Source organism: Lemur catta, chromosome 4 (genome assembly GCF_020740605.2).
Source record: "Lemur catta isolate mLemCat1 chromosome 4, mLemCat1.pri, whole genome shotgun sequence".
NCBI lineage: Eukaryota > Metazoa > Chordata > Mammalia > Primates > Lemuridae > Lemur > Lemur catta.
In genome coordinates, this window is record NC_059131.1 from 16888609 (window position 1) to 16910911 (window position 22303).

A 22303-nucleotide genomic window follows, 5' to 3' on the forward strand; every position below is an offset into this window, starting at 1 on the left:
GCAGAGGAGGGGGCGGGCAGCCTGACCCCACGAAGCTCCCAGAAGTGCCTGCCATGTGCTCAGCTCAGACCACCACATCCCCTGTGCACACAGGGGCCTGTGCTCCTCCCCTCAGAGGCGAGGGGCTCCTGTTCCCTGGGCCAGAGCAGCCTGGGAGGAGCGGGGAGCTGGGCTGGCCTGAGGCTGCCTCGGGAATGGCAGGCCCGTCCCGCCGTCCACCCGGGGAGGTGAACGATGAGCTTGTCAGGAGTCACCGCCACTTGGTGCACAGAGGGCTTCTGTTTATTCTGTGTCGCCTGACTTTGCCATGGCGGGATTGAGTGCAGAGGGAGAAGAACTCGACAGTGACATTCTGAGGCAGAGCAAAAGGGACTTGGGCTCTCAGAACTGGAGCCGCCCTCGTGGCCTTGCCCCATGGTGGTGGGCCAGTCAGAGCACCCGGGAGCCCGGTTGTCCCCCTGGGAGACCGTGAGGCCCAGGGTTTCTGTAACAAACCAGTTTTCCAGTCGCAATTCCGAGGCCCCAGCCTCAGCGTGGAAGAGTAAGCCCTCTCCTCAGCTAACCCCGGCACACGCGCGCAGGCTTCACTCATCCTCCTTACAAGCTAGCATCTTGATGGTCTATTTTCATGTCTGTCTCCCCCACTCAACTATGAATGACTTTGGAACACCCCCGCCGCTGGCCGATTTAGCAACTTTATATGAAATGTAAAAAGGTACCCTTCTCTCAAGACCCTTGCCTGCCACCTACCAGAAAATTGTCATAATAACTAAAAAAAACCTACGATGCGTGTGGGGTTCATGGCGCCCCCTGGAGTTGTGCAGTGCACGACTGGAGCAACCTGTGAGCCGCGGCCATGGAGGACGTACTGAGGTTATTACCTTCCAGCCGCTCTTCTAAGCACGTTCCATGCATTGGCCCATTTAATTCTCACAACTCTTAAGTGGGTACTGTTGTGACCCCCCCATTTACAGATGAAGAAACTTTGGCTCAGAAACGTGAAGTGCCTTCCCGTGTTTACCCAACTGGTCAGGGACAGAGTCGGGCTGCATACTGGGAGTCCTCAGTCCCAGAGCCCCGTCGTCTGCAGCCCCACACTCACGATTGCGTCCTCAAGGCCTAGTCCTGGGGCCACCATGCGGGTGCTCAGCACGTGGGTGCCTGGCGCAGTGACACAGAGAGGCCCGGCTCCGGCCCCATTCAGCTCCTCCCCCCACCACTGAGTCTACGTCCTCATTGGAAAGCGAGCTGCTGGCCCCAGATCACAGGAGGCGCCCTGACATGTGCCCAACCTGTGCCCAGCACTGAAAACCCTGCCCCCCCACCCCCGTAACCTGGCCTCATGGTGCTTCCCCAGGAGGGCCCTGCAGACTCCGCCCACCTGGCCAGCCCCCCCAGCCAGGCCCTCCTCCCGGCCTGGCCAGCCCCTCTGTGGTCTCGGTTCTCCCTCCCACCCTGAGCTCTGGGCTCCCCCGGTGGCCATGCTGCCAGCTCAACTCCTCCTGCCTCCAGGCCTGCCCCTCCTGGCCACTCCGCAGGCAGCGCCACCAGGCCAGTCCCTCCCTGCTCAGAGCCCTAGGGCTCCTCCTTCCTTGCCAGGCACCCACAGGCCCCTCAGGGCTGCGCTGCACTTGCTCACTGCACCACCCATGCCACGCCTATCCAGACCCGCTCTTCCTCCAGAAAACCTCCCTGGACCCCCACACCACACGGGACCCCCAGGCCCAAGTGCTGGCCTAGGGCAGACATGACTTCTCTCTGCGTCTCACTCTTCTCTCCGAACAGGGGGCTCTTGGGGACCAGCTAGGGGGCCAGCAGTGACCCCCCCCATCGGACCGGAGGGTACTGTGCTGATGTCACGCCCAACTCCACCCAGGGTGTGGCACAGGGCAGCCCCAGCTCCTTGCCGCCTCCCCTCAGCCAGGGCCGGCCCTGTCTCTTCTGATTCACGTGGGTGCCCCCTCCCCAGCTGAGCAGCTCGTCCTCCCTGGGGAAGTCAGGTGTGGCCTCATCAGGGCTCCCCACCCACCGTCCCCACACCCCCGTGGCTGCCAATGGGAAACCAGAACACGTCCATGAGGAGCTACAGAGAGCAGATGGTGTGCGCCTGTCAGAGAGGCCTGGGAGGCAGGAGAATTCCAGCAAGTGAAATTCCAACAAGGACTGGTTCTCGCAGCAAAAAGGAGAGAGGGGCTCGGGTGACTGTCCCCACAGCCCCCCTGCTCCTGAGGCTCCAGCCTCCTGGGAATCCAGCTCTTCCCCCTGCCCTGGGCAGGTGGCAGCTGGGCCTGCATGGGAGCTGGGGGTTGACCGGCCTCTGCCCCGTCAGTAAGGAGAGAAGCCCAAGCTCAGAAGGTCCCACACCCCAGGAGAGCCTCCCTAGAAGGCTCCAGCCGTATCCCAGCCCAGACAGACGGCACCTGCGCACATGACACGGCCTCTCCCTGCGTTCGTCACGGGGCCAGGCCTGAAGCCCTCCTGGCATGGGTGGAGGCAGGGGGAACATGAGTGTATAATCCCCCTCCTGGGGCCAGGTCAGTTATCTGGAAGGACATGACCTTACCCATGGGGGAGCAGAGGTACCCCTGCTGTCCCTTGTCCTGGGAAGGATCTCCAAACCCCCAGGAACCTCCAGGCCCACTAGGAAGAAGGGAAGAGAGGTGGTGAGTCAGTGCAGCTTGAGGCTCTGAACAGCTCTTTGCTGGGGGCTCTGGGACTGACTGTGGACAAATGTGTGCCTGAGGACAGCTCTCTGTGTGGCTCCCAGCCCTCCTGAGCCCAGGAACTGCACCTGCCCTTGTGAAGGAGACCTTTGGCAGGTCACCAGATAGCCTCTGGAATCCATGCTCCCCGGGGCAGGACTTTGACTGTCTTGCTCATTGCCATATCCCCAGTGCTCAGCACGCAGTAGGTGCTCAGCAAACACCTGTGGAACGCAGGCATGAGAAAATGAGCAGATGAGTGACTGTAGCTGAAAGGGATCAATGCTGTCTTGAACAATGCTGTATTGAAGCATAAAGCCCAGGAGCTGTGGGCACCGGAGCAGGGAGGGTGGAATCCAGGGGCCAGGACGCCCTCAGCAAGAGCACAGAGGAGGCTCCCGGGTTAGGGTCATCCCAGAGAAACTTGTCTTCTTTCAGTCATCACCTTCTGTGGTCTTACATCATTTAATTCAAATTGTCTGCCCTCTCACATTCTCCCATCCAGGTATTTTTGCAGGGTTAACCTTATGATCTTATTACTGCCCACTGACCATAGATAATTCGTTTTTTGATGGCTCCTGGCTCTGTGCTGGCCACGTGCTCCTGATCAATGACCAAGCCTTCCTCTTTCTCCTCAGGGGGTTTGTCTGTTGATCCACAGTAGGGGCTTTGGCCTTGGCAGTTTCTAGAATTGAAGCTTCTAGTCTCCGGTGCTTGAGTTCACCAGCCCCACCCAGGGTCTCAGCCCCTCCCAGGGGGTCCATCCTGCCTTCCCTCCCTTCCTGAAGGCTTGAGGTCCCCTGACCACCTCAAGTACAGAGCCCAGCCCTCCAGCTGGTCCCAGACCCCCTGGTCTTGCCCTGGCTCCTCCCACCCAGCCTCTGCTCCCTCCCCCAGCTGGTCCCACCAGCCGGCCCTCCAGCTCCCTCCCCAGACACCTCTGCCCAGCCTTGCCACCTCCATCCCCCTCCTCTGTCTGTGTCATGACTGTGGATGGTGCCCCTTGGACCCTGGGCCTCACCTTCCCCAGTGACCCTTAAATCTTCCTGGCTACTGGGCCTGCCCTGCCCTGCGGATGGTGTCCAAGGTGATCAGGAAGCAGTGAAATACCACAGTTTAAAACTATAAAAGCAGGTTTTGAATTCAGTAGAGTTTAATTCAAACCTTGGTTCCACTGCTTATGAGCTGCGTGGCCTTGGGCAAGTTATTCTCATTTTCCTCTTCTGTGCAGTGAGGACAATCGTAGGGTGCCCTGAGGATTAAAGAAGTTGGTGGAATCAGCTGGTCCCAAAGGGGGGTGGCAGGTGTGAGCAGGCTTTTCTCCCTCCCCAGCCAGCTGAGGACTAGAGGGGCAGAGCCTCTGGGTATAGATGAGATGGTTTAGAGCCACAGGTGTCATTAAAGTGCCCCTTGGTCCAGCACCCCAGGCACAGAGTAACCAACTCAGAGGTGCACTTGTTTCCTGAGTTTATTGGGGTTTTCAGGCGACATCCTGTTCCTGCCTTAAGTCCCCGCCCAAGACCTGTTGGGTCACTGGGTCACTGCCGTGGGTCTGGCGCAGGGCCCTGGTGCTCTGCCCCGTGGGAGAGGCCCCTGCCCGGTGACGATGCTTGGGCCCGCCCCTAGACCCGCCCAGCGGGAGCCGCCATCACGTGCCTGGGAGGGGACGGGGAGGGGACAGCCGGGAGGTTCCTGGGCACAGGGAGGTGGCGCGTCTGGGAACGCCTATTTGCATATGCGCACGCTGGATATTTATAACTTCTCTTCAGCCAGTTCCAAGTTATTGATGTCTTAAAGTGACTTTAATCTGAGCCTTCTTTTCTGCAAATGGGCTTTTGATTTCCGGAGTGATATTATACATGGCTGTAAGCTATTGACTGAGCGATTGCCGTTGTGTTCTCAATGTGCTGATGCTGAAAATCTGCGATATAAATAAACTTCCTCTGGTAGAATCATTATAAAGCACAAGCAGCAGAAATTTATGGAAAGAACAGATTAAATGCTTAGACTTAAATTCTTCAGTGTGCTGGTTGCTCTAAACTGCTGTGTCTGGAGTTTGGGCTGCTGATTCAGGTGGAAAAAATCAAACGGACACATCGCTTGTCGGTGCATTTTTACTATGATCTATTGTGTTGCCAAAAGAGAAAGCTCAAAAGCTGCCATTGATAATCCTGGTTAAAACTTGGAGCATAAATTATTAAGACGTGTAGTTTCTTTTCCAAGTGGTCGGAGACTGGGGCGCACAGCACAGTAAAGAAATATAACATCAATATGTGCTTATGCATTGTAATGTGGGACATTTTTATGCCCCTAATAAAACATTCTGCTACAACTATGTTTATGAAAGCAACAGATAGGAAGATCCATAATGCCACTTAATAGAGTTAATCACCTCCCATCGGAACGTTCTAAAAGGCTTTTTATTGCATGTTGAAAAGCTCTGACCATAATTAATACTCAGTACACTGTCAGGTGCCAGTCAGAAGGCGGGAGGCAGCAAAGGGAACTTTCTAGTGCATGGGGGCAGGAAGGGTTCTTGGGACTCTGTCCAGTTGTCCGAGCTCCAGGTTTTTAAATCAGGACTTTAGCCTCTGGGTTGAATGCTGTCAAACATCCGTCTCTGGCTGGGGCTTTGGGTTCTAAATTTTAAGCTCTGAGCTCTAGGTGTCAGTTCTGAGTTTGTTCTGCTCTCTGAGTTCTGGACTCTGGACTGGTCTGGGCTCCCAACCCCAGACTTTGGGTGACCCTCCCTGGGTCCCTGGGTCCTGAGATGGGCCCCTGAACACCTACACCCAGGGCCAGGAGATGGGGACCGATGTTTTCTAATAGTCTCGGGTTAGTTTGCCGTCAGTTTGGTGTGTGCTGGTGACCATAGAAATGTGTCCTGTGTCCACTCCCTGCGCCGCTCCCCATTCAGCTCGTGCTTCACAAAGGGAGGGGGCCCTCGGCGTGCCCACAGCTGGCCTGCCCCAGGGTCAGCATGTGGGTGAGGGCTGGACCCTCGAGACAACAGCCTGCCGTGGGACAGACCCCAGACTCCTAATGGCAGGTCCCACAGCCAACCAGCCGGGAGGCTCCGGGCGGATCACTGTCCCTTCTCCCCCAAATGAGATGCTTTATCTCTGTGTCTCTTATCACACCACCGCTGAGTGACCAGAGCCACAGGGAATCTCCCATACAGCCCAGAAAAGCTGAGGAGGTGAGGGGTCAGCCTGAAATAATTAAAGAATAAGATTGTCCTTTAAAACTCGATTCGAGCCGGCAAGAGTGGAGCAGGCGGCAGGGGATGGTGACTGCAGCCTGGGCCTCCCTCACGGACCTGAGTGGCAGCTCCGGGCTGGCCGGTAGCTGAGCTGGAGCTGCTGGTGCTCGGGCGGAGAATTTTCTGAGTGTGAGAGCTCTTTTTCCTCTTGGGAAGTTGGGCCAACAAGAACTGAGGGTGACTTCTGAGGACAGCAAGGCCGAGCTGTGTCCCAACACAACATGGCTGGCTTCTCGCCACTGGGCCGTAATCCCAGGGTGTGTCAGGGATCAGGTGGGTGGCTTGTCACCAGGGACCCAGAGATTTCTGTACTTGAGAGGTCGCTCTAACAGGTCTTCACTGAGACAGAATCATACCTGAACTGATTTCCAGTGCCCAACTGGGACACTAGTCACGGAGTTTCCATTGTGGTCTGAAAGGACTGGTGCCATCTGCCACCAGCACCACCAAAAGTGAAGCCTGTGCTCAGGTGGATTTGCGTTTTCAAATGGGGAGCCTCTTCCGGATACGGGCTGTGTACTGGGTCCGTGGGGCACTGTCTCCCCTTTCTGTCTGGGAGGTGAGCACTGTGGAGGGGACAGGCCATGCTTCCCTCACCCCAAGTTGTGCATGAAGTCACAAAGACAATGGGGAAGATACTGAGTCATGGGTGTTGCAGAGGAAATGTTCAGTCAACAAAAATGTTTTGCGCACCTATTGTGCATAGCAAACCAAACTCTCTGCACTCACAGAGCTCAAATTCGAGCTCCCCAAAGCCTCCCAAATGGTTATGGCATCTGCGTCCCAGATGTAGGAACTAGAGAAATAAGAAATTCCATGTGACTTTTCCAGGGCTGTCTAAAACAGGCTGAGCTGAGATCCCAAAAATCCAGGGCAGAGTTCTCAGGTAGATCTTCAGAATCACATCCCAGCCCCCCTGGCAAGCTCCCTCCACCCCAGGCAGCAACTGAGGCTCGGGAAGGACATCCGGTGAGCTGCAGCCTTCTGGAAAAGCCAGTTCCCTGCAGTTTTTCTCAGGAGAGGGTCAGAGGCCAGCAGGTTGCAGAACTTCCTCAAACTGCAGGCAGCCACGCAAGGGTGTCCTGGAGTTACAGAGCCCATGACTATCCAATGAGGCTCAGAAGAAGGGGCTGCAAATTCGTGCTGGGTGCACCAAAAGCACCCCCTGAGGAAGTGTGCAGGGGGGCACCCATCTCTGATTTTGACTGGGCAAGTTTTCATCTGAAGTCCAGTGTCTCCTGATGTGTGTAAATGAGTTGGAGGGTGTGGAAGGCAGACAGCACATGTGGGGTACCCTGTCTGAGCAGCCCAAGTGCCAAGCCACATGCCAGCCCACCCAGATGGTAACAGAGCTACAGGCAGCCTGACCCTCGGTGATCAGAGCTGTCCTCCCAGCAGCCATCAGGCACCCAGCAGTTGCCAGGGCCCCTCTCTTTCTGCCCAGCCCTGGTGGCCTTGGAGTAGCCACTGGGCTGCTGCTCTGATGCCTCCCTGGCCTGTGGCCTGAGTGAGGAAGTGGGGGCTGTGGTGGGCAGAGCCAGGCTCAGCCAGGTTCCCTGGGGGACTTCTGGGATGAGCTTGCTAATAGAGATGTCTGTTCTGGGAGGTCGTGATACCACCTGTCATTAACCCGGGCACCCTGCCCAGGGTTCTCACCAAGAAATCGTAGGCGGCTGCTTGCAGGCGGGTGAGTGATTTGTGAGGACCACAAGAATATTTGCATAAACATATGTATGGAAGTGTGTATTTATTTGCATCCATTTGCATAAATTGCTGGCTCTTTGAGCTGTCGTTCCTTAATTTCATTTTTTTCAGTAAATTTCTTTGAGCTCTGAGCTCAGTTCTGGACACTTCGGGAGTGAGAACGAAAAGGCAAAAACAACAGTAGTTACGGGGCATGAGACCAGAGCTTCTCAAACTTTGCTGCACATAAAAATCTCCTGGGGCGCTTTTAGAATTCTTGGTGCCTGGATGGCTCCCGGATACTATTGAATCAGAAGCTCTGGGGTGGAGCCTGGGCCTCAGAATTTTTTAAAGCTTCTAGGTGAGTCCACTGCACAGGCCAAGGCTGAGAACCAGGCCTGTGTCAAATCAGACCAGCCTCAGCTCCCTTTGGGCACCACAGCTCACGACCCTCAAAACTCAAAACTCAAGTGCGATGCAGTGTGTGAAGCGCTGGTGCCAAACTCGCTCATGGTGAGCACCCAGTGAGTGGTGGCCGTGCCCCTCTCAGCGTCCCATCACTGTGCAGTGACATCCTGTGCAGACCTGGCTGCTCCTCCTGGCCCTGGTGCTCAGGTCCCTGGACTAGGGCCCTAGGACCCTGGGCTCAGGGGCAGCGCCTGCACCAGGCCAGAGCCCACAGTCTGTTCTGTCTGTAGCACGCGGTCATTTCTCCTTCGAGGTGACGTCACTGCCCTGCCGACCTCCCTCCATCCATCCCTCCTGCCAGGCCGGGAGAGAGCTGAGCCACCACCCCCAGTCAGCCTCTGTGCACACAGGCTGGTGCCCAGTGGGGCCGGCCCCGTACACCCAGCCCGCCCAGAGCAGAGGCCCCCAGGACCCAGGGCCACAGTCGAGTACACGGGCCTGGCCCTGCCCGTGCAGGAGAACAACTCTTAGGTGACTACATCCAGTGAGTTTATAAAAAAAGGGCTGTGGTTTTAGTGTAGAATCCGGTAGCCAGCTAAATACCTGTGGAGAGGTGACCAGGGCGGAGAGGGGTATCGGTGAAGGCGGAAGCTCAGCTGAAATGGCAGGGACAACATAAAAGGTCCTATGTTGGGGAACTCAGTCAGGAAGGTCAAGGAGCACAGGCCCACGTGCCCAAACAGCCTGTCCTTCCTACATCTGGGGTCTCAGACACTAAGACTGTCTTGAGGCACAGCTGTGGTGTGTGCCAGAGCTGCGCGGAGCTCTGGGAGTACGGAATGAAAGGCGTGTCCCCACCCCCGAGCTTGCCGTCTAAAGCAAGACAGAATTCCACAGGCAGAGCACACAAGCGCAGGGCTTGATGCAGGACTTGGGAGACAAGAAGGCGAGGTCCAAGGGGGAAGTGGATGTCAGGAGAGCCCACCTGTTTGTCCATCCTGGGACCTCCTGGACCAGGCCGGGGACCCCGCTGGCAGATGTGAGGGGCAGGGCAGTGTGCTGGGCACCATGCTGGGTACACGGGGGCCCCAAGGCAGTGTCCACCCTAGGTGGGACGAGCGCCGGCTCCTCCCCACGGCAGTGGCTCTCCCTGAGCCAACACAGACGTTCTCAGGCAGACTTGACCCCTGACTCTGGGCCAGGCCCCGCACTGGGGCCGAATCACCCAGAGGGTACAAGCTACTTTCTTCTTTTGTGCTTTATTAGGATTTTCTCATTTTCCTATAGTGGAGAGATTACTGTAATCAGGGAGATTACTCGTGTGATCATAGAAGACCATTAGAAGTACGAATAACTGAAACGACTCCCAGGCTTTCACCTCCCCGGACAGGGCAGGGGGCAGGTGTGTTGCCCAGACCCAACCAGGGCCAGGATGGGCGGGAGGTGTGGGCACAGACAGAGAACCAGGGGCAGACGCTGCTCCCGGGGGGACCATGGAAGTGCAAGGTGGGCAGGTGGGGCCCCTAGACACACGCACAGGGGTGCACACGCACTCCCCTCCCGCCTCCTGACCCACATCCTCCCAGGCCGTGAACGTTCCTGGGTGGGATTGGCAGCGTTCGGAGCCCCTGGCATCCGGGGTTTCCGTTTCATTTCCCTCTTTACCTGGCTAACTGAACTGATTATACTCCCAGCTCTGGTTCGCTAATTCTTGCAAATCCTTTAAAACTGTTGATTTATTTGCTGGGACTGTGGCTCTCAGAAATCTTGGGAAATAATGGCTTTTGCTAAAGCAGGTGGAGGAGACCAGTATTTCCCCTTCTTCTTGTGTCTCGCTCCTGCCTGTCCTCCTCTCCCTCCCCAGCACCTCTTCCCACCCCCAGAGTGACCTGGGCTGTCACCTGGGGCCCAGCGGCTGGCTTTCCCAAAGCCCTAGCTGACCAGATCTTTGAGGGATTAGGCCCCCGGGAAGAATACAGCAAAGCGAGGTTTTGTGGGACGTAGCACATGAGAGTTCAGGTGTTGGGCGCTTTGTCCCTATGTGGGAATGCCGTTCCTCCTGCGGTCCTTCCTGCTCTTCTAGTTCCAAAGCTCACCCTCTTGCGGGTCTGCTCCCTCGGCCTCTTCCTCAACCCCACAAACAGCCAGTCACCGGCTTCCCAGCACCCCCACGTGGAGGCAGGTCAGCTGGGGCTCAGAATGGAAAGAGGACAGGGGACGGTCCCACGGTGGGTAAAGAGCCCAGCCACTCCAGACCCAGGGCTGCCTCCTGGCCGGGAATGGAGAGGAGCCTGCGCCAGGGTAAGGTCCCAGGTGGGCTGTCTCTGTGACAGATCTAGCTGCGCTGCCTCCGTTCCTGCCCCAACTCCAGCCTGCTTCCCCAGCCTCCAATAAATACTGCTTCTGCCTAACTCTGTCACAGCTGGCCCCTGCGGCCGGCCTCCCAGGCCCTGACCGGTACAGACATGAGAATATTGGTCAGGCCTGTGTTCAGTGCTGCTCAAAGCAGAGCGTGTCTGGGGTGCTGGGGGAGCACAGCTGTGCAAGCTCACCGCGGCCTCCACGGTCATCGCTGTCTTGGCACTCCTTCCTGGAACTGTGAAGTCTGGGGCATGAGCACCTGAGTGAGCAAGCCCACCCTCATGGCCACACACCAGCTACCAGGGAGCCACTCCCCGGGCTCCCACAGCGACAGAGGCCCAGTTCCCCCCATCTTGGGACTCTCCCCAGGAGTAAGGGGGTTCCTGTGCTGAGCAGCCAAGCGGACCTTCTCCCCCACTAGCCAGTCAATTCGGGATGGCTCGCCCACCTCACATGTGTCTTGTTCTCTGCTAGTGACACAGCCCTGCATTCCTGGCTCCCTTCCAGCCCGCCCTCCCCATCACCCCACCTGTCCCTCCTCAGAGTGCTTCAGCACCAGAGCTGGCTCTCTGCAGCTTCTCATGTGTTGCCTGCATCCCACTGAACTGCACAGTCCCCTGGGCTGGGGTGTCCTGCTCACCTATCACCCCCTGCCCAGAGCTCTCCCTCCCCAGCTCTGGGCACCGGCCCAGTGTCTAGCCTTGTGGGCACCCGACAGTGCATGTCAGCTGGTTGCCTGCATGTCTGGGAGACTTGGAGGAGGGTGCCAGAATGGGTTGGAATGGCAGGAGTAACCTAGAAGGAGGGAATGCGTGATGGTGCGGACAGAGGCCCAGGCTGGGGGGAGTGCGAGGAGGGGGCCCGCCTGTGTGGGTTCGCACCATCCATGGCTGATTCTGGTCCATCATCTCCCTGTGGCACCTCCCTGAACTCCATTCCCCTCCTCAGCACTTCCTCCGCCCAGTGCCCCGGTCAGACTCCTCTCGCAGGGCATCACGGTTATGTGAGTATGTCTCCTGTTAAACCCTGAGCTCCCCCAGGTCTGCGAACATGGCCATTCACAGGTGTCCCCGGCTCCCCACCCAGTGCCTAGCACACAGGAGACGTCTGTTTAATGAATAAACAAATCAGACAGACACAAGCCGTCTGAAGGTTCCAGAACTCAGGGTCTCAGAATCTGTCTCTGAAGGGGACATCCATGCCTCAGCCTCAGTCAGCCATGGACACACTAGCTACCCCAGGGCACCCCCTGACCTCTCCCAAGCCCTCCTGACATGCCACCCTGACCCCTGGGTGCTCAGAGTTCTCCAGGGTGCTGAACTTGGCTCTCAAAACTGGCTCCAGCTATCCGTCCTGGCTCCATGACTCAAGTCCCTCCAGCCAAGAACCATCCACCCTCCAAGAGCCCACCCTCTGGTGGAGAAGAATCAGCATCTCCAAATAGCTGTACTGCGGGCAGAACACAGGCTCTTGAGGACTCGGAGTGTTATGAGAACAGAGAGGGAGGAGTGGGACGCCCACCCTTACCCCCACCCTGGACATTGGATTCAACTCAGTCCCTGGGGCCACACTCAGGTCTCATCATTCCCAGGCCCCTCAGGGCACCCCCTTTGTGGTACCAGGTTCTAGCCCCTGGTGGGGGCACCTACCTCACAGGTGGACAACAGGGCCACACTCCCCCCATATGCTGACCCCTGCCCGCTCCCCCACCTATCTGCCCTGGCCCCTCCCTGGCCCACCTTCAGGCGTCCAGTCCCCACAGAGCTCTCCCAGGTCCTGACTTGATGGCCCTGGACGGTGCATTCACTGCTCAGAGTGCGCCCATCGTCCTCTCGGCCTCCACCCTCCACGCAGGGGAAGGAGCCAAGTGGGGGCTTCTTAGCTGGAGGTGGAGGACTGAGTGCTGCTAATGTCAGCCCAGCCAGGGCACTTTCCCAACTCCAGCCTTTGCTGAGTGGCCTTCCCTGCTCTGCTGAGGGTCTGTCCCACCTCTGCAGTGACTACCTCTGGCCACGCTCCTGACACGCTGCCCCTTGCCCTCCCACTTCCCAACCAAAGACCATTCCCTTTGACTCCTGCCCTGAGCCCACAAGGCAAGAGCTGTTAATAAAGGTGACCAGTTACTGGCTTTTGTTTGGGCAGATCTTACCATCAGGCAGCTAGAACCTAGAGCACTGAGAGGCTCACTTCCCTCTGGCCACGGTTGTGTGAAGGCCGCTGTCCTGCCCTGGAGGGCTCCGGCTGCGCCTGTGCTCAGTGGCGGCTGGGTGGCCAGTCCTTCCCAGGAAGGCCGTGTAGGGCTCCTCAAAGCCATTGGAGCTGAACAGAATAATTCAATCTCTCCCCAAGAAGCACCTAAATAACAAGCATGCTGATGCGTATGCTTAGCAACTGTGGATTGCGTAGGAACCGTGGGTGTGTCACCGTTGTCATTAGCACTGATCTCGTCTGATGTTAGCGGGAGCTTGACTTTGACATTCCATCCATCCAATTCCACACAACCATGACATTTCAAATACTTCTGCTGGACCATGTTTGGAAGTTGTTCTTACTGCCCAGCACACATTGGCCTGTGGTCTGCAACCCACCCTGGATCCCAATCAGCAAAGAACTTTTTGTGCAAAACATGGTGCCCGGTGCTCAAGGGACCACAGAGACAAGCCCTCAAGGAGATCACAGCCTAGAAAGGAGATAGACAGACATTCCTCTGGAATAAGGCAGCCAGGGAGCTCTGCTGCAACGGAGTCCACAGGAGAGGGCGAACTCTGACTGGGGGACTCAGTAAGAATTCTTAGAGGATGGGACTTAAGGTGGGGCTTAAGGGAGGAACGGGGTCCCGAGAAACAAGCGGAGAGGAGGACTTGGCCAAAGGGGCAGAAAGAGAAACAACCAAAGCGGAGAGATGGAACAGACTGGGTGTGAACTTAGAGAGAAGGTTGGGGGGATACGTGGGGAGGTGACTAGAATATGAAGCTGGGAACAAAGGTAAGGACAAGTCACGGAAGGCCCCAAAAGCCCATGGTGAGGAGTTTAGAAATAAGGGGTCACAGAATTCCTTGATCAGGTGGACCCTAAATGAGGAACGAACTCTTACTCAAGGTCACAGGGAACTAGACCCAGGTCACACTCCCCACAAACCCAGGGAAAGAGAAGGGAATGTTTCTGGTAGTTTCATGAAGGTTTCAAAAGCTTCTTAGGAGAACAATTTAAATGACTTCTGCATCATCTTAGAGGGCGTGAGAGTGCCCCAGCAGGTGCAGCCCACAGGGAGATTGATTCCCTCTTACCTGGGAGCTGGCACCTGCGCCTGGGCCTCAGGGTCCATCCCGAGGCCAGCTCTTCTTTGGAAGAAGTAGGGGAGACGCATACCCGATCAGGTGGGAGGGAGGAGCAGGGGCAGCACTGTGCTTGGGAGCTGTGTGCCCAGAGCTGCCATTTGTCCCCCGGCCCCCCCCCACCGTGTCGGCACATGTCGGGCTCCGCCGCTCCTGGATGAATGACCCTCCAGGCCTGCGTGGCACTGTCTTCGCTGGGCTTTTTCAGTATATTTCACAACCGCTCTGAGTTTATAATTTTTTCAGGTCCTTTATCAAATATGTGTCATAAATACCAACGGGGGGAGCATTTGTCACCTGGCTGGGTTCTTGCTTACACTCTGAAAAAAATTATTTGGCCTCACAACCTTTCTTGGGGCTCTGATTTAATGGACTTCTCTGCTGCAAAGCCACTGAAATTCGTCGCCTTTGAATATTTGACGTCTCTTCCTCTTTATTACACCTCAGACAGCCCTTACAGTCCAGCTGGAACGAGCCCATTAGTCTCTGACAGATAACTTGCGTCGTTTGGTGAAAAATATGCAGAAGTTTGGCTGCAACTTCAAATTCAGTCTCAGTTCTGTTTGCGGCCTCACTCTCTTCCAGACGCAGCAGCCAGCCCCAGGCAGAGCCTTTCAGTGTCCCTGTTCCCTCTCATGCCACCTGCGGCTGGGTCCACGGGGCCCTTTTATGATGGGGTTGAGACTGGAGCACTTAAGGACATGCACAAGGGGGATGAGAATTAACCTCGCAGCAACAGTGTTCGCGGTAGCCAGCCGGCGTCCGTGGAGGGATGAGTGGGTAGACAAATCCCAGTCTCTACACACAGTGGAATATTAGCCAACCTTGAGGAAGGAAATGCTGGCGCATGCCAGTGTGGATGAACCTTGAGGACACTGTGCTGGGGGACATAAGCCAGTCACAAAAGGACAAATAGTGTATGGTTCTGCTTATTTGAGGTATCCAGAGTATCAAACTCACAGAGAAAGAACATGGAAGGGTGCTTGTCGGAGGCTGGAGTGGGGAGAAATGGGTAGTGGTTGTTTAATGAGTACAGAACGAGTTTCACTTTGGAAAGAGGAAAAGCATTCCAGAGATCGTGCAACAGTGTGAATGCACTTAACATTACCAAGCTGTACACTTACAAATGGTTAAATGGCACATTTTACCACAAGTAAAAAAAAAAAAAAAGAACAAGAAGAAGAATTAGCTTTAAACTTAACTAGCAAAGGAGAAATGGACACGGGAAAGTTGTCAGAGCACTGGAGGCCATCATTTTGTCATGCCATCTGTATCGGGTTAGCTCTAGCTGCATAACAAACAGTTCTAAAATTTACCAGCGTAAAACAGCCACCACTGATTTACACAATGATTCTGGCTGGACAGTTTGGCTGATACTGGCAGGCACTGGCTGGTCTACATGGCTCACCTGGGACAGCTCGTTCCTGCTCCGCGTGGTCTCTCATCCTCCAGCAGGCTAGCCTGGTTTGTTCATATGGTGGTGGTGGCAGGGGTCCCAGGAGAATGAGCAAAAGTGAGCATAGCTTCTTAAGGCCATGGCTCACACCCACACAAGGTCATTTCCACCCCATTCTGTGGTCCAAAGCAAATCACAAGGTGGCCAAGATTCAAACAGGTGGGGAAATGACCTCCACTCCTCGATGCGGGAAGCTACAAAGAATTTTTGCAATCTACACCAGCTATCTATATGCCAGGACCTGTGCTGAGTGTTGAAGATAAAAATATAAATGAAACACAGTCTCTTGCAGGAGGCAGACAGGTAAATAATAATTACCAGCCCTGGTGTGCTATAAAGATGTGAGCACAGGTGCTGTGGGAGCTGCAGGGAGAGCAGAGGGCAAGGGATGGGGAGGATCAGGGGAAAGAGGCAGAGAGGCCTGGGGCAAAACAGCACCTTAACTGGCACCGAATGACAAGTGGAGACTGGCTGGATGAAGAGGGGAAGAAGACAGAAGCAGGCAGAGGGGATGGAGGCTTGGAGGGGGCTCCTCCTCCCCCTCCCCCTCCTCCTTCTCCTCCTCCTCTTCCTCCTCCTCCTCTTCCCAGGGTGCAGGGAGGCTTCACTGGGAATTAAAGAGGAGCTGGGGGATGGGGAGGCCTCCCAGGGATTCCTGCTGGCCGGCCCAGCCCTGATGGTTTGTGAGGGCAGGAGCTGATGGCTGGTGGCTACAGGGAGCAGGAGTGTGGAGGTGGCCTGGAGGGGTCAGGCTGGAGACAGGGAGGCATCTGCGAGGCTGCAGGGACTCTGGTGTGCGTGGGTGCAGAGACTGCTAGGAGGTAAAACAGACTTGGTGTGGGAGGGAGGAGAGTCTGGAAGGAGCCCGGGGCCTCCGTGGGAAGAGGAGCTCAGTACCAGTCGAACATCTGGGCGTGTGCTTTCTGCCAAGTGGTCCGAGCCGGGGTGGCGATGGGGGTGGGGGGCACTCCGCATTAGGGATTAGGTACAGCGAAGTCACTTCTGTGCACGAAGCAAGGGCGTGCAATCTCACAGCCACAGGTGGGAGGGGACCAGAAAGCAACCCCTGGTGCTGGCCAGCAGGGGCAATACTGAGCTACTAAGTCTGTGCCCCGACAGGTGGGCGCAGCGGCCAGGCCTGTCACTCACTGGGCCCACGGAGCCTCTGCCAGAGGAGGGCCAGGGTGTCTCTGTGCCATCCCCTCCTCCAGAAACGTGCAGCCACCAAATACTGCCGGGTGCCAGGGTGCTTCTGGGAGCCTGCTCTGAAGACCCAGCCCCAGGCCAGGCTCTGCCCGAGGCCTGCAGACCTCCTGCAGCCGGAAACAGGCCCCGCTTGTTGGAAGCTTCCCCAGGAACCCCACGCACCTCGATCGGAAGCTCCTCAGAGTTTAAGGGGCTGTCCCTTGCCAAGACGTGGCGTGGGGAGGAGAGCAGCTGGCGCCCCAGGGCCCGGTGTGTCCTGGTGTTGTCCCACGGGCTCTAGGCTCCCTGACACAAGCCTGAAATGCTTGTGCCACCCCACCGGCCAGGCGGGCAGCAGTAAGCACAGGACAACTGATGGATACTTTGAGTGCTGGGCCCTGCTGTGAAAAGGAAGCCCTGGTGAGCAGTTTCATATTGAAAAATTCTTCTGAAAGTGAATAATCTTCCTCAACTCTTAAATCCAGATTTCCACAAAGTGAGTCAGAGAGAGCAGAGAGCACCTACATTTAGGACGGTGACACCTGAGTCTCCAAGCACCGTCCAGGTCTGGCCGCGGCATTGCTGCTGGGTCCTTGATTTGAAGGGAAAATCTGCAACAGCCATCAGGACACTCTGGGCCCAGGAGTGGGCATCGTGTGTACGCTTGGCTTTTCCTGGCCCCGAGCGCCGGTGAACTCAGCAGGCGTGTGGCACCCCCTGCAGCGTGACAACCCGGAGGCTCCAGAGCAGGTGTCCCTGCCCCTTTGTGCTTGAGGAGTTGAGGCCCAGAAAGCCGGCAGCTTGCTCAGGGCCACACAGCCAATTAGTGGCAAAACTGGAACAAGACCCCGGAGTCGGGTCTTCAGAATCCTTTCCCCTCCCCCACCACTTCGCTGAAGAGGGCGACATCACCTACCTGGCTCGTGGTTTGGGAAGGAATTCAGTCGATGTGTGTGCGCGTGACAGTTTCACCTTAACCAGCGGGGCCCTGCAGCTCGCCTGGAGCTGTCCCCAGCTCAGTCCTCTGTCCACCACCTCCTGCCCCTCTCCCCAGGGTCCCACAGGCCCACCCATAACTACACTCTTTGTCCTCCCTTCCTGGGTGTCCCTGGGAGAGTCCTGACGCCTCCCGACTCATTCCCACACTGAGCCCAGTCTGTCGTCCGCGCCCTGACTGTGCCTCGTTCTCCGCGTTGCTGTTGTAGCTGGGCCTGGCTCCCTCCTTTCCTGGACGGGGAGAGACCATCGCCAGCTACAGCAACTCGAATCTCCCGCCAGCTGAGCGCTTCTCATTTAACCCCCACAGATGAGGAAACTGAGGCTCTGGGGGTGTGGGTTCCCTTTCCCAAGGCCACACAGCTGACAGGAGGCAGAGTTCGGGTTCACGCTCAGGCCTGGCTCCGAGGCGGACCCTCCTCACAGTGCCTTCCTGTCTCCCTTCGGCCTCCTGAGTCACTCCCCGTCCTGCCTCGTGTGGATTTGTCTGAAACACATGTCTAACCTCGCCATTCCCTGCACAGAATCCCCCCCTGTGGCTCCCTGGTGCCCCCAGGACTGAGGCAAGGCCCTTGCAACCTGGCCCCGCCTGCTACCCCATTGCCCTCCAGCCCATGTGTCCACCAGCATCCGCCCCCACCCCCCACCGTGCGCCCGCCACGCTGGTGCTCTGTGCCCTGCTGGTCTCTGTCTGGAGACCTGACCCTGGCTCCCCACAGGGCTGGGACTCTCCCTGCACCCCCGCCACACCCACACCCCTGTAGACGCCCCGCTGTGCCCCAGGCTCAGCCTGATGTGGGGTTAGTGGGGCCAGTGGCTCCCAGAGGGCAGGGGCCCCCCCACCTCGGTCCCTGCACACGGCATGTTCCCCAGCACCCCCAACCCCCCTTCAACAGAGCCCAGTGTGTCCTGGCAAAGAAGAGCCCATAGAGCCGTTTCTCGTCCCTGAGCTTGTCTTCCCCACATCCTGGGAGCAGAAGCAGGAACCTGTGTCTGTCTTTACAGATGTAGCAGCAGAGGCTCAGGGAGGCGCAGGGGCTCATCCAAGGGCACACAAGGGTCAGAGGCAGGGTGGGGCCCAGGAAGGAGCCTTGGCAGGCAGCGATGCAGACCCATGTGGCCAGGCTGGAGCAGGGCACACCAGGGGGTAATTCTAGAACATCTGTGTAGACCTGGAGGGCCTGGGGTAGTGGCAGGGAGGCTAGAGGGTGGGGCTCAGCTCTGCAGGCTGTCCTCTGCCCTGCACCTGCCAAAGGAAGAGCCCTGCCCGATGACAGTCTAGGTCATTCTGGCCCAAGGATCTGGGCCTCTGCCAACTCAGAGGGTGGGCTTTGTCCGGGGCTCCTGGGGCAGGCAGAGAGGCAAGGCCGAGGGGAGCAGTGGTCAGTGGAAGGCCCTAACTTTTCCCAATGAAGGAGCAGAAATCAACTAAACAAAGTGACTGCAGGCTCTCCCGTCCTTCTGTTTTCGAAGCCTTGGGGTGGGTCTGGGAGAAGCTTCTGACATCCCCAGGTCTGGAGCCCATGGGCCTGGGCACTGCTGTGCCAGCCCCAGGTGGCCAAGACGCCAGGCAAAGGTAGGTGCACGCCAGGGCGGGAAGGCCCCAGAGGCCACTTCTGGGGACCTGCTGGGCTGCAAACCAGCCTCCCCAGTGCGGAAGCCCCAGGCAAGGGTGGGATTCCTGAGAGGCCAGCCCTGGACGTGGGAGGAGGTGCAGAGAGTCGCTTGCTTCCCCGAAAACTCCCTGGGAGTGAAACAGAAGGAGGCCCCTGCCAGGCCCCGCTCGGCCCCTCCCTCCCCGGTCTCCTCCCACGCCATGGCTGTGAGTGTCTAACATAAGGGACGCTGTTTTTGCAGGTTTTGTGGTTTTATTCCTTTGAACCATATCCAGCCCATCCGCATCCCAGTGCCACGCTTTACTTGGTATCCGATACATCGGCACCCACTGGCATTTGGAGAACTTGTTCCGTAGTGACATAACAGTTTTTAGTTGTCTGTGATAATGTATTCTCTGTTTGCAATTGTCAGTATGGGAATCTTTCCCCTCAACCTCTCAATTTCTGGGTTTGATTTTTTTTTATCATATTTGGTTTGGGTTTTTTTTTGTTTGGTTTTTTTTTTTTTTTTTTTTGCTTTTTAAAGTTGTTATTCCTTTGGTTGTGTAGCCCTTGCAGTGGCTGCTTGTTTACGCATTATGTTTGTGACTTCTTTTGACTGTCAGTGTTGAGCCAGTCTTGCCAAGAAACAGTATCAAGTATTTCCTATTTCTCTACTTCTTGAAAAAAAAACTTTTTTTAATTGAAAAAAAAATCTTAATGGGAACCTGGCCCTGTCTGTCTTCTCTGTTCTGCAGAAATGTTGAAGGAATTGAACCAGCAGCGCAGAGCGAAAGCGTTTACAGACCTGAAAATTGTTGTTGAAGGCAGAGAGTTTGAAGTCCACCAAAATGTTCTAGCTTCCTGCAGCTTGTATTTCAAGGACCTGATTCAAAGGTTTGCCTTCCTTCCAGCTGTGGTCGGGTCTGTTCCTTTGTAGGACGCTTTTGTGTCGCTTTTCTCCTCCCCTCTCTTGCAGGTTCCTGAAGCGTGACTCCCTGTCACAGAGCCAGTAGCCATCTCTCCTCCTCCTCCTCCTCCTCCCAGTGTCCTCTCACACACAGCCTCAGAGCAGCCACTGCCCCCAGCCCCCCACACAGCTGTGCTGGTCACCGGGGGCCTCTGCCCGCAGTAGACAACACCCCTGCCCTGCCCCAGGATCCTATGTTCCCAGTGGATCACAAGCCCTAACTGAGATTAGGAGCACTGTAGACTCCATCTTAAGGGACCACTGCACACTGCCCCCACTGGGCCAGAGCAGGGTCCCCACTGCCATTGTCACTGCTGTCGATGGTGACCTTAGTGCCAGGCAAGCACATCAACCAGCCCATGCCCTGCTGAGGAGCATGAGGCACCCAAGGGGCCGCTTTTCACTTTTCCCCAGCCCCCACCGGGGAGAAGAGACCTGTAGCCAAAGCCTCAGCCACATGCATGTCCTGAGACTCGTACACTGAGCCGAACCCGGCGCTGTCTGAGCACAGACCAGGTGTGTCCTAAACACGGTCTCTCTCAGCCTTTGCTCCCTCCCTTCTGCCCTCTGCCCCGGCTATTTCTGCCTGAATGAGTCTTAATGGTGCATGAGCATCTTTTTTTTTTTTCCATTATGTTGATTTTTTAATTTGTCTGCTTCATACCCTTGCAAAGAAGTCAGGGGCCACCTTCCAGCTCCTTAGTGAGGGAGAGCTGCCGAGGGGCCAGCGCAGGGTAACGCTCACGTTTCTCTCACCCCCAGCAGATTAACGCCGCTGCTCACTTTGCCTTGCAGCCTCTCCGGGGCGGACACTGAGCCGGGACTGTGCTCAGAGTGGGAGGACAGGACCTCTGCTTGCTTCCCAATGCTGTTTGGACTTGCCAACTAACCCCGGGGTGACTGTGTTTTGTTTCAGGATGGCACACTGGCTGGCATCTCCTTTACAATCCATGTGTCCTCTCACAGAGAGCCACGCGGGAAGGGGCAGGCTCTTTGTGACTTCCCGTCTCACAGACAACTTGGGTCTCCTGCCCCCCGTGCTGGGGTTCTCTCTGTCCAAGCCCAGTGGTTAGGGGCACAAGGTCTGGGGTGAAGGGCATGTCCAGTGGCTTCACTAGGCCAGGGAGATCTTTGTGCTGCCACTCTTGGCAAATTCTGGAACAGCAGTGACCAGCATCTGGCTGGTGGATCATGGATGAGCGTCCTGGGGCCTCAGGCCAAGCCCTAGACCAGCTGGAGGGCACAGAAGGGGCAGGTCGGTACTGAGCAGTGGCCCAGCCCCTGCCTAGAACAAGCCCTTGGACTGCCTTCGGAGACCTCACGTTAAAGCCAAGCTCTTGCACACAGCGGAGGACCCCACTAGGTAGGAACCCAAGGTAGAGAAGGCTTCAAGGACAGGCCAAGACGAGGCAGGGGGTGGGCGTGAAGAGTGGGGGTGCAGACGGCCTTCCCAGAGAGCGTGTGTGAGTGGCAGGCTCTGGCCTCACACCAGGACCTGGGCTTGGTCTCGGGCGGGAGTTGTCAGGAGCAGAGGGGTGCAGATGCCCACCCGAAGGTTGCACCTCGGTGGCCCTAACCAGAAACGATGGGGCTCCAGGCAGTCGCTGAAAGATAGAGGGAACCCCCTTGGGAGCTGGGAGACCTGGGTCCTACACCCAACTCTCCCACTTGTCCTTCAACCTCCGGCTAGTCGTGCCTTCTCTCTTGGGCCTCGGGTTTCTCATCTGTAAACCAGGAGGTTGGTTCGAATGGTGTCCGGGTCTCCTTCCAGCCCTGCCACCCCAGGGTGACTGTCAGGGGATGGGCAGGGCCAGTCTGGAGAGGCTTCCCAAGTGCAAGGACCAGGACATAGAGGAGGAGGTGTCACAGGCAGCAGAGGTCACAGGGAGGAGGGCAGGTCAGGAGAGCTGGGGAAGATGACCAGTGAAGCATTTGACATGCGGAGCCTTAGCAGCTGGAAGATCACCCACGGTCCCAAGTCGGGACGCCTGGCAGACAGCCGATGGACAGATGGAACCCGAGAGGTCTGAGGTCTGGGGAGACAGGGCTGGGGGCCCTCAGCGTGCAGGAGGGGCACACAGAGAAAGGCTATTGCTGAAGGTCTCAGTGTGGGTTTGCAGCCGTTTGAAGTTTTGCTCCCCTGGTCCCGAGCAAGGCACACGGAACTGTTTGTGCAGGTAACTGCAAACAAACGCCTTCTCCGAGAGAGGCAGACTCTGTGCAGAAAGGGGCCTCCTTTCCGGCCATGCGAAATCGTCAAGAATTTCACATTCTTGGTGGTCAGGGAGCAGCTGCTGTTACCACCATGTCGCTTCAGTCCCCTTTGCATCTGTGACCCTGGAGGCTGAAT

The 22303-nt window shown here is 56.9% G+C and overlaps 1 protein-coding gene across 1 annotated transcript in view; it reads left to right on the forward strand.

The window, feature by feature from the left end:
* KLHL29 (kelch like family member 29) overlaps positions 1 to 22303 on the forward strand; it is a 286460-nt gene that overhangs the window by 244873 nt on the left and 19284 nt on the right. Inside the window, exon 7 of the mRNA XM_045550613.1 lies at positions 19742 to 19880. Coding sequence (XP_045406569.1) covers positions 19742 to 19880 — 139 coding nt within the window. The remainder of the gene's footprint in view (positions 1 to 19741; positions 19881 to 22303) is intronic.